This window comes from Pristiophorus japonicus, chromosome 2, assembly GCF_044704955.1.
Source record: "Pristiophorus japonicus isolate sPriJap1 chromosome 2, sPriJap1.hap1, whole genome shotgun sequence".
NCBI classification, from domain to species: domain Eukaryota; kingdom Metazoa; phylum Chordata; class Chondrichthyes; family Pristiophoridae; genus Pristiophorus; species Pristiophorus japonicus.
This window is the reverse complement of record NC_091978.1, coordinates 283,758,658-283,771,154: the sequence shown is the minus strand read 5'-3', so window position 1 is coordinate 283,771,154 and position 12,497 is coordinate 283,758,658. Positions and strand designations below refer to the sequence as shown.

Here is a 12,497-nt window from a genome sequence, read left to right as displayed (position 1 = left end):
GTTAGAGATGTAACAGGTTTTTAAAAATGACAGAGGCCGGGAAAGGGGGAGGGGAGGAAACAACAAAATGAAAGGTCATTCAAACTTTGTTGCCCATGTTCTAACTCGCACCAAGTCCCATTCACCCATCACCCCTGTGCTCACTGACCTACATTGGCTCCCGGTTAAGCAACTCCTCGATTTTTAAATTCTCATCCTTGTTTTCAAATTCCTCCATGGCGTCGCCTCTCTCTATTTCTGTAAACTTCTTTAACCCCATAAACCTGCAAGATATCTGCGCTCCTCTAATTCTGGCCTCTTGAGCATTCCCAATTTTAATCCCTCCACCATTGGTGGCTGGGCCGTCAGCTGCCAAGGCTGTAAGCTCTGGAATTCCCTCCCTAAATCTCTGCCTCTCTATCTCTCTTTTCTCCTTTAAGACGCTCCTTAAAACCTACCTCTTTTACCAAACTTTTAGTTACCTGCCCTAATTTCTCCTTATGTGGCTCGCTGTTAACTTTTGTTTGATAACGCTCCTGTGAAGAGTCTGGACGTTTTGCTAAGTTAAAGGCTCTATATAAATACAAGTTGTTGTTGGTAGGATGAAACACAAGAGTGATTAAATGACAAAAGGGATGATGGTGCAAGGCAAAACGGGATGGTAATGGGGCAAGTAAACAAACAAAAGCTGGGTCTAGAGTAAATGACCACAGCAAAATCATTACCAAAAGCTGCTGTCCGAAATAATGGGAGTAGTAGTAAAATGCCGAATTGAAAGATGTGGTGCTGTTTCTCGAGCTTCCGTTAAGCTTCATTAGAACAGTATAAGAGGCCGAAGACAGAGGTCATAGTAGGACAGAAACTCAAAATGACAAATGACCAGAAGCTCAGGGTTACACTTGTGGACAGAACAGAGGTTTTCCACAAACTAATCACCCAATCTGTTTAGGTCTCCCCAATGTAGAGGAAAAAATACAGTATACCAAATTGAAAGAAGTGCAAGTAAATCGCTGTTTCACCTGGAAAGGATGTTTGGACGGTGGGAAGGGAGGAGGTAAAAGGGCAGGTGTTGTATCTGCTGTGGAAAGGGGAGGGAGTGTTGGGAGTGATTGAGGAGTGGATCAGGGTGTCACAGAGGGAGCGGTCCTTCTGAATTCTGAAAGGGAAGAGAAAGATGTGTTTGATAATCACGTCACGCTAGAGGTGGCGGAAATGACAGAGGATGATCGGTTGAATGGTGGGGTTGATGAGGAAGACAAGACAAGCCCTATCATGGTTCTGGGAGAGAGGGGAAGGGGTGAGAGTAGAGGTGTGGAAAATGGAATAGACACGGTCGAGGGCCCTATCAACCATGGTTGAGGACAAAATAAGACATATTGGAAGCACTGGTATGGAAGGTGGCATCGTCGGAACAGATGCGATGGAGTGGGTGAATGGAATAAAGTCCTTACAGGAAGCGGAGGGGGAGGAAGTGTAGTCAAGGTAGATGTGGGAGTCATTGGGCTTACAGAAGATGTTAGTCGACAGGTCATCCCCTGAAATAGAGATAGAGATGTTGAGGAAGGGAAGAGTCGGAGATGGACCATATAAAGGCGAGGGAGGGGTGGAAATTGGAAGCAAATTTTCCAGTTTGGGACGAGATACTGTCAATCATCCCAGCCCCAGGACATCACTGCAGGAGTTCCTCAGGGCAGTGTCCTAGGCCCAACCATCTTCATCTGCTTCATCAATGACCTTGCCTCCATGATAAGGTCAGAAGTGGGGATGTTCGCTAATGACTGCAGTGTTCAGTGCCATTGGTAACTCCTCAGATAATGAAGCAGTCCATGCCCGAATGCAGTAATACCTGGATGACATTCAGGCTTGGGCTGATAAGTGGCAAGTTACATTCGGGCTATACAAGTGCCAGGCAGTGACTATCTCCAACAAGCGAGATTCCAACCACTGCCCCATGACATTCAATGGCATTACCATCGCCGAATCCCCCACCATCAACATCCTGGGGATCACCATTAACTGGATCAGCCACATAAATAGTATGGCAACAAGAACAGGTCAGGGGCTGGGTATTCTGTGGTGAGTGTCTTTCCACCATCTGTAAGGCACAATTCAGGAGTGTGATGGAAATCTCTCCACCTGCCTGGATGAGTGCAGCTCCAACACAGAAGAAGCTCGACACCATCCAGGACAAAGCAGCTTTCTTGATTGGCACCTCATCCGCCACCTTAAACATTCACTTGCTCCACCACCGGCACACAGTGGCAGCAGTGTGTACTATCTAAAAGATACACTGCAGCAACTTGCTAAGGCTTCTTCGGCAGCACCTCCCAAACCCACAACCTCTACCACCTAGAAGGACAAGGGCAGCAGGCGCATGGGAACACCATCACCTGCAATTTCCCCTTTAAGTTACACACCACCCTGACTTGGAAGAATATCGCATTCCTTCATCGTCGCTGGGTTAAAATTTTGGAACTTCCTCCCGAACAGAAAGAAAGGAAAGATAGATTACGAAGGTAAACTTGTGCAAAACATAAAAACGGATAGTAAAAGCTTTTACAGATATATAAAATGGAAAAGAGTGACTAAAGTAAATGTTGGTCCCTTAGAAGATGAGAAGGGGGATTTAATAATGGGAAATGTGGAAATGGCTGAGATCTTAAACAATTATTTTGCTTCAGTTTTCACAGTGGAAGACACAGAAACCATGCCAGAAATTGCTGGTCACAGGAATGTGGGAAAGGAGGACCTTGAGACAATCACTATCACTAGGGGGGTAGTGCTGGACAGGCTAATGGGACTCGAGGTAGACAAGTCCCCTGGTCCTGATGAAATGCATCCCAGGGTATTAAAAGAGATGGCGGAAGTTACAGCAGATGCATTCGTTATAATCTACCAAAATTCTCTGGACTCTGGGGAGGTACCAGCGGATTGGAAAGCAGCTAATGTAACGCCTCTGTTTAAAAAAGGGGGCAGACAAAAGGCAGGTAATTATAGGCCGGTTAGTTTAACATCTGTAGTGGGGAAAATGCTTGAAGCTATCATTACGGAAGAAATAGCGGGACATTTAGATAGGAATAGTACAATCAAGCAGATGCAACATGGATTCATGAAGGGGAAATCATGTTTAACTAATTTACTGGAATTCTTTGAGGATATAACGAGCATGGTGGATAGAGGTGTACCGATGGATGTGGTGTATTTAGATTTCCAAAAGGCATTCGATAAGGTGCCACACAAAAGGTTACTGCAGAAGATAAAGGTACACGGAGTCAGTGGAAATGTATTAGCATGGCTAACAGAAAGCAGAGAGTCAGGATAAATGGGTCCTTTTTGGATTGGAAATCGGTGTTTAGTGGTGTGCCATAGGGATCGGTGCTGGGACCACAACTGTTTACAATATACATAGTTGACCTGGAAGAGGGGACAGAGTGTAGTGTAACAAAATTTGCAGATGACACAAAGATTAGTGGGAAAGCGGGTTGTGTAGAGGACACAGAGAGGCTGCAAAGAGATTTAGATAGGTTAAGCGAATGGGCTAAGGTTTGGCAGATGGAATACAATGTCGGAAAATGTGAGGTCATCCCCTTGGAAAAAAAAACAGTAAAAGGGAATATTATTTGAATGGGGAGAAATTACAACATGCTGCGGTGCAGAGGGACCTGGGGGTCCTTGTGCATGAATCCCAAAAAGTTAGTTTGCAGGTGCAACAGGTAATCAGGAAGGCGAATGGAATGTTGGCATTCATTGCGAGAGGGATGGAGTACAAAAGCAGGGAGGTCCTTCTGTAACTGTATAAGGTATTGGTGAGGCTGCACCTGGAGTACTGCGTGCAGTTTTGGTCATCTTACTTAAGGAAGGATATACTAGCTTTGGAGGGGGTACAGAGACGATTCACTAGGCTGATTCCGGAGATGAGGGGGTTACCTTATGATGATAGATTGAGTAGACGGGGTAGCCAATTTAAAACCGAGTTGAGAAGGAATTTCTTCTCCCAGAGGGTTGTGAATCTGTGGAATTCTCTGCCCAAGGAAGCAGTTGAGGCTAGCTCATTGAATGTATTCAAGTCACAGATAGATAGATTTTTAACCAATAAGGGAATTAAGGGTTAAGGGGAGCGGGCGGGTAAGTGGAGCTGAGTCCACGGCCAGATCAGCCATGATCTTGTTGAATGGCGGAGCAGGCTCGAGGGGCTAGATGGCCTACTCCTGTTCCTAATTCTTATGTTCTTATGTTCTTATAAGAGTACCTTCACCACAAGAACTGCAGCGGTTCAAGAAGGCGGCTCACCATCATTTTCTCAAGGGCAATTAGGGATGAGCAATAAATTCTGGCCTTGCCAGCGATGACCGCATTCCAAGAACTAATTTTTTTAAATGTACCTGAAATAGAGGTGAGAAAGAGGACCTGACTAGGACTGGAACAAAGCTCTGTGGTGCTGGTAATATCTGAAGTGCACCAGACCAGAGTTGTGTGAAATCATGTATGAATCCTCATCAGGAGACATGTTCGGCTTGGATGGAGGTTTTCAGTAAGAGGCTGAATGGAGACAGTGACAGATAATGGAGGGAATGGGACATTTCTGAGCTGAGTGCAGTGTCATTTTGGGCTGAGATGGAAGCTGGCCTATCCTTCATTTTTATAAATAATATAGCTTGGTGACAATGTGCCGACTTATTTTCAGAAGTCAGCGTGAGAACGAGCAAACAGTTCTGATTTGTGACCTTATCACACTGGTCCTTTCAAGGCATCAGCTATTTAGTTTATTGTTTGTACTATGTCTGTAGTGCACTTATGAATGACTCCACGAGGCAATGTGTTGAACTTAAACTGTATAGTGACCTTGGTCCTTTATTCATAACTTCAGAGTGAGGCACAAGCATAGTGGGCAGCCTTTTATACTGGGCCCTGCACACCTACGCAGATGACCCTCAGGTCTCCCACCGCAGTGCCCTCTGGTGGGCAGCCTCTGCCACATGGGCAGGAAACCCCGGTCTCCACCAGTTGCACCCTCTGGTGGTGCCAATATAGTATATGCACAGTGTAAACCTTATTGTTAGTACATCAGTTAACAAGTCTCCATCTTATGCAACTATACAGTGACTATACAGAGAGTATATCTATAGTCTGCATATATAACATCACTCTCCCCCAAGTCCTTTGTGCCGGTTACCTTTGCACTATGTGCTCTGGCTTAGCTCTCCCCAGACTTAAGTGCCACTAGCCCTTGCACCTTGGCTGTGCTTTGGCTTGGCTCTCTCCCTCTTAACCTTCAAGTCCTTTTGCCACAACCTTTGGTAGTGGTTACGAGTTTGGATGGTTCGATGATGCAGTGGAGGTTCCAGTGGGTTCTGGGTGTGATCCATGTGTGTGCCCGTGGCTACGTACATCCATTTCCCTCCCCACCTCCCCACAGCGAGATCATTCAGCAGGTCCGTTACATTAACATACAGGATCAGACACAGTGCAAGTACAAAGAAAGGAAGTTACAGTTTGTATCGTGACACCTTGGTTCAGTGAGTTACATTCGTTACGTTTTGTGGTCGTGCGCCAGGATTGGGTAGATTGCATTCATGGTTCAGTCATGGTCAGTACTGAGGTAGCAGTACAGGTATGCGAGGACGCAGATTCCAGAGCAACCGGATGGGGTCCTAGTTGTCTGATAGCGGCGCTGCGCCGCCTGCTAGCGGGGTGGGCTTGGTTCGCTCACCGAGCCAGGACTCAGGGCCTTTGCCGTTGCCTAGTGGTGGGCAGAGCCACAGATGTGTGTGGCCTCCCTGTTCTCCTTTGAGAGCTGCAGAATCTTCTGCCTGCTTTCTAATGGTGTTGGGAACCTGGCTGTTCCAGGTCCCGTTTGGGGAACTCGTTGGTTCTGACCTTTCGCTCCCGGACATGGCCGAGGTAGCGACTGGGTCTGGGGGCTGCGCCGTCTCCAACCGGGTGGTGGGCAACGGCGGCCGACTGCGTGTATTGGTGCCATTTTCATTTCCAGGTCCGTGGCGAATAGTGCCATCAGGTGCCTGCAGCGTGGGATAGACCTGGGGCAGGGTATCAGGATCAGTGCTTTCACCCTCCCGAATTCGCTCGCTTGCCACTTTTGGGGACATTCTATTCCCGAAATCTCGCAACAACATTTTGTTCTTTACATTAGGACTGGTAACGACATCTCGCACAACATTTTATTCTTTACATTAGGAATGGTACTGACATCTCGCAACAACATTTTGTTCACAATCTTAATCGGTTCGTTACATTGATTGCCAGGCATACAATGTCTCTTTAAGTTCCATTGGTTGCAGATCTCCTTTAAGAGAACCCTGCTGGCTTTACCCCAATCAAATCCTTTGTTCGACACCAAATGTTGGTCCCTCAGCGTTGCACCTCGTGATATGGCCACGGCCATTTTTTTTTTCAGCCACGCTACACCTCGCTGCAGCAGGGACGCCATCTTGCCTCTGTCCTCGAGGTCGACTGCCTTGATCCTTCTCTCCTGCGATTATGCCACAAAAGCTGGAAGAGTGCCTGTGAATTCAATCTTCCTCCCCAGGAGTCCTGCCACTGGAACCGTGAAGGTACTTTTAGGCAGTTGCAGTCGGATCATTGCCATACAGTCGTGATGGACGGTCTGTGCCTCAGGTGCAGCACTGGTCTGTTCTCTGGTGCCTGGCCCAAGCGAAGGTGAGGTTTGCTCTGACTCTGACCACGGGGGACGTCGATTGCTGGAGTGAAGAGGTCTTCCCATTTCCACTGGATCTTCCCCATCCACCTTCTTCCGAGTAGCGTTGGACCATCGCCTGTAACAATCCACAGAGGTAACTTGTGCACCACGCCATTATGGATTACATTTACATCTGCAATACCAAGGACTGGGATTGGCTCCTTGGTGTAGGTGCGCAACTTTTCCTGTACTGGAACCAGCTCAGGTCATTTTTAGTTCCATAGCCTCTCAAAGGCATCCTGGCTCATCACTGACTGATTCGCTCCCGTGTCCACTTCCATGAAGACTGGAACGTCACTTATCTCGACTTCCATCTTCACTGGAGGACAATCGGTAGTGCAGGTATACACTCCATACACTTCTTCTTGGGGCTGAGCTGCCTCACTGGCCAAATCTGGATTCAAAGTCACCTACCGACTCCTCTGCTAGATGGTGAGTCGTATTTCTTTTACACATACGCTGGAGGTGGCCCTTCGTGTTACAGGCTTTGCATATGTACTCCGCAAACCGACACTGGTGAGCCCTATGGTTTCCTCCGCAAGACCAGCATGGTGCTACTCGATTATCACCCCTCGGCAGACTCTGAGTTCTGGAACCCTGAGGTCTGTGTTCTCTGCCCTGGGCAGAGCCACGTTCTACAGTCTTGCCTGTGAAAGGCACCATTCTATGAACAGTACTTGCCGGGTTGGAGTCCAGAAGATGAATAATTTGCTTGGTGCTGCAGGTCAAGGTCATGAACGCCTAACTGATGCTGATGGCCTTCTGCAGGTTGACTGAGGTGTCAGCAGATAATAGCTTGTGAAGGAGGCCCTCAAGGCCAGTTCCCATAACGAAGATGTCTCGCAATGCTTCATTGAGGCGCATGCCGAAATCACACGGTGCCGCAAGTCTCCTGAGGTCGGCAGCATATTTCGCAATCTCCTGGCCCTCAGGTCTGTGGTGAGTGTAGAATCTGTGCCTGGCCGTGAGGATGCTCTGTTTTGGTTTTAGTTGGTCGCGAATTAGTTCAGGCAGCTCATCGTATGTCTTATTCTTGAACTTTGTGGGTGCCAGCAAGTCCCTGATGAGGCGGTAGACCTCGGGCCCACAACTGGTCAGCAGTATAGCCTTGCGCTTTTCTGCCAATGTGTCTGTCTCCCCGCCAGGTCGTTTGCTACGAAATATTGCTTGAGCCTTTCCGTGAAGGCATCCCAATCATCACCCTCTGCGAAGTCTTTTAGTGTGCCAAAGGTAGCCATAATCGCATGAAAGTCCATATTCTCGTCGCCAATTATTATGTCTGTAATGCACTTATGAATGACTCCACGAGGCAATGTGTTGTACTCAAACTGTAGTGACCTTGGTCCTTTATTCGTAACTTCAGAGTGAGGCACAAGCATGGTGGGCAGCATTTTATACTGGGCCCTGCACACCTATGCAGGTGACCCTCAGGTCTCCCACCGCAGTGCCCTCTGCTGGACAGCCTCTGCCATAGGGGCAGGAAACCCCGGTCTCCACCAGTTGCACCCTCTAGTGGTGCCAGCATAGTATATACACAGTGTAAACCTTATTGATAGTAAATCAGGTAACAAGTCTCCATCTTATGCAACTATACAGTGACTACACAGAGAGTATATCTGTAGTCTGCATATGTAACAGTTTGTTTCCAATGTTTTCCCACGTCTCAATGTACAGGCTCGTGCTGATGTTTGATTTCATAGGTGCCAGGCTCCCTTTGGTACCTCATCCAAGTGGCCATTCTTCATGTGTGAGCCCAGATAGTGAGAGTGAGCAGGCCTAGTGTGTATCGTGGAAGGAAAGGATTACAGAAAAGTAAAACAACTTCCACTAAACCATTCAGAAAGCAAGAGTCACGTAAATATTCTGAACAAATTAGATCGATTATTTTCATTGCTGGTTGTGGCTGGATGTAATATTAGGGAAAGGGAGCTTCACCTTGCAGTGAATCGGATGTGGAATCTTGCTACTTTCACCAAAATCAAGCATCGTTGCTATTGTTTTGAATTAAAACCACTTTGTTGCTGTCGGTGAGATTTCTATTGTGCTTTGATTTTTAGGAGCACTTGATTGAGAACGAGGTGGCAGTGCTGCGGAGAGTTAAACATCCCAATATCATCATGTTAATTGAAGAGGTAGACACACCAACAGAACTCTACCTGGTAATGGAGTTAGTCAAGGTAAGGGTCTGTTGAGGAAAAAATATAATTGTGTTAATTCATGAAGAGCTTTGATCACAGGCTACCCAAACACAGGCTTTCCTGTCCTGACACGCAGGCTGTGGAACTGGTGCACTCCATGCCCCTTCCCTAAAATTGAAACAGTCAACCCTGCCACATCTGCAAGGGTCGGTCCTGATGAGAAATGCAGAGTAAGACTTCCAAGCCAGAGCTAAAAAGAAAGCCTGGGAGAGAAGTTGATTTTGGCCCGTTTATGGCCGCAGATTGGTGATGCATTCGGTACATGTGCCAGAAGCCAAGGCCTGAGGCTTGTCTCAAATGGGGCCTTGGGCCATAATTCCAGCAAACTGCAGATGCCAGTCGCTCCAGACCAATTTGGTCTCATTGTGACGCCAGCAGTTGTCCTTAGGTAGGTTCTTTGGCGGGGGGGGGGGGGGTGGGCAGGGAAATGGGAGGGGGCGAACAAGGGTTGTCAGTAGCCCACTGTTGTGCTGTGGAACAAGGAACAACTATTGCTCCTCCATTTTAAGGTAAGTTCAAGACTAAAAACCTTACCGTTTTGTTGGCGGGCTACAGCAGGTCCTTTAAGGACCCCCTGGTTTGGCTGCAGAAGAACCTTCAAAATTGAGGGGAGCTTACCTGGCACATGATCCTCGCAGTGTTGTCGAATTCAGAGTGGGATTGTGAAACAGGCATTATTCCACACTAGCATATGCAAGAGGACTGTTTAAGGCAGCTGCCAGGGATGCCTACATATCGACCCAATAGGACGTCAGACATACTTCAACAACATTTGGGTACGGGAAATAGCCTCACTAAATTGGTGTTTTTACCCCCCATTTTACACACAATGGGATTCAATTTTGCACCACCTACCACTGCCCCGCCCACTGCCCCCACGCACCCCCCTCCTATCTCCCAATTCCTCCAAATAACCAGGCACAGAGGATTACTTTAAAATAAAGGAATCATAATTGCTTCCTGGGCAGTGGACATTGACCTGCATGATCTGGTTACTGACCAACTGGGCATAGATGGAGTGGATCCCCTTACTGTTTCTAAATGCTGTCTCATTATGTATAGGGGCCCGGATGTACGTATGAGTGCTATCAATTCCAACCTGGACTTTGGGGAATCCTGCGATGTTGAAGAATTGTAGTGTCAGTTTTCCATGGAGAAAATGATGACCGTGTTTTCCCTGGTGAATGCATCAGCTCAATGAGTTTGTGCGTTGCAGATTGATTGACAATGTGCATGACCCGTGAGGTCACTTGGAAGAAGTTGGAGGCGTAAGAGCTGTGGCCACTCCCCATTGTCAGCAATGTCTGCAGATCCAATTCCAGTAGGCAGCAAACCTCAGTCACAGCCTCCCTGGTGAATCAGAGCTAGCAAAGACATTTCCAAGTCGGCGTACCTTTACGCCTGCCTGAGTAAGGCTGGGTACCGGCAATCAGTTGCTGGTGCAAGCCAACCTGCCTTGCATCACATCCATCCTTTTTTTCCACCTACAAAAACTCAAATAGACAGGAACACTCAATCCAATACCCATTTTCAGAATTTTGGATGCAGCAATAAAAAATCCAGCAACACAGCTTTAAGTACTCAGTTCCTAAAAGTTTGAAAACAGGTCTGCCTTTTTTTTTGCCCATTTTATCTGGGCAAGCTGAGTGTACACCACATTCCTGGTGAGAGCATTGGGAAGTCTTGTTTTTAGGTAACTGCTCTTCATTTGCATGGGTTTCACAGCCTTAATGGAATTCTCACACATTTTGTACAAGTGTTTTAAAGGCCGGACAGAAAATCTACCCTCTAGTCACCGGCTCTGTTATTGAGAGGCTCTGATTCTGACCCAGAGTTTCACTATGTTGGATCACAGTACAGAAAATACATGAAAAAACCCAGTGCCAACAAGCAGGGGAAAAATCTGCTTGTTGGCCCTGGGTTTTTTTTCTGTATTTTTTCCCTCTCCCATGTTCTTTGCCATGGAACATTTTACTTCTCAACAAGGAATAGCACCGAAAGATTAGTTTCCAATATTTAAATACTGTATTTTGCTTTGTGATTTTTTTTTTGATTTTAGATTTGGAACCACAAAGCTTGCATATCAAACTGAGAAAAGATTAACCCGCGCCCATTGATTGCAATGCAGGCAGCACGCCAGCTTCATGCTGCCTGCTCATTATAATGATTTCTGTATGTAGCCAGCACTAACCATGCTGTTGTTTGGCTTCACCAATCAGCAGGGGGCCTAAAATCGTAAGTTGCTAGCACCAGTTAAAGCGATCCTGCACTGCTTAAAGCTATCCTTCACCTCTTAAAGGGGAGGTGCATTGTGGCTTGAGCAGATGAAGGCAGTCGTTCAGGAAGTGAATCTGACCTGGGAAACAATGAAGAATGGCACAACATGGAAGAGAGCAGTTTCCAAGGTTTTCGGACAATGCACTAGAGGCCTGGGTGGAGGAGATGGAACGTAGGAGAGATGTCTTGTATCCGCAAGAAGCCCTCCAGATACGCGATCAGCAGACAGTGGGAGCAGATAGCCATGGAGGACAATGTCAGGACACAAGCCCCGAGAACCTGGATGCAATGCTGCAAGAAGTTCAATAACCTCACACAAGTGGTCAGTGCATCTTCAAATGCTATAAGCCACCAACTGCACCACTAAACTCAGCCACTGCTCAATTCACCACGCCCCCATCACTCACTATCAATCAGGACTCATATCTAACATTCATAGTTTCACCTTACCTTCACACACTAAGCACTGCTTCAAGTCTCACACCCACATCTCACAGCTTTCACACACTGCCAGCTATTCAACTATGACAGGCACATCACCCAAACACAATGCACCACAATCACTGACATACTTCCCTCTGTCTTGCAGGACAAGGTGGCGCACAACCGGAGGCAGCAGGAGTTAACCGACAGGGGAAGGGCATGGCTGCATGTGTAAGACATTTTTAACTACAAAGAAATTGCAAGTTATAAATGAGATAATAATTCTGCAAAAAGTAGGTCTGGCAACTCAGCAGATGAGAGCCAGCTGATGACCCAGAAGAAATTCCAGCCACATCAGATAAGAACCATGCAGAGGGCTAAGATCATTACAAGGTCAGGACTCTAAAGACAAGCCTCCCAGTAGACATGCTTAAACTGATAAGGGAGGCAGCACCAATAGGATAAGCAAAATATCTGTAGAAACACTACAAGACATTTAGAATGAAGAGAAGGAAAAAGCTCAGCTCTTGCGGATAGGAGAGGGCTGTCAGATGTACTCACTCCCCTGTAATTGGACCCTGGAATGGGTAAAAATGATTGACACCAGGTATCCACCAGCCCCTCGAAATAAGGTATAAAAATGGGCGACCGAAAGAGAAAAACAGGCAGTTAGGGGAGACAGCTTCCCCGAGCTGGATGTATGCTGGCTACGGCCTAACACCTCCAACAGCTCGAGGAACGACCAAACAGAAGTGACCACTGCCGCAGGCCGCAGGGATCCACTCAATCCAAGACCACCGTTCTGCCTCACTGTCCATCCGTTCATTCTATCCCGGGCCGTAGATCGTTCTCATCTGTCACGAGTTGTACATCTGCTTAATCTATCCGAATTGCATGTTGTA

At 47.1% G+C, this 12,497-nt stretch overlaps 1 protein-coding gene across 1 annotated transcript in view; it reads left to right on the top strand.

Moving 5' to 3' along the window:
* dclk2a (doublecortin-like kinase 2a) overlaps nucleotides 1-12,497 on the top strand; it is a 640,305-nt gene that overhangs the window by 507,114 nt on the left and 120,694 nt on the right. The window contains exon 9 of the mRNA XM_070871479.1: nucleotides 8,755-8,874. Within this exon, the coding sequence (XP_070727580.1) occupies nucleotides 8,755-8,874 (120 nt within the window). The remainder of the gene's footprint in view (nucleotides 1-8,754; nucleotides 8,875-12,497) is intronic.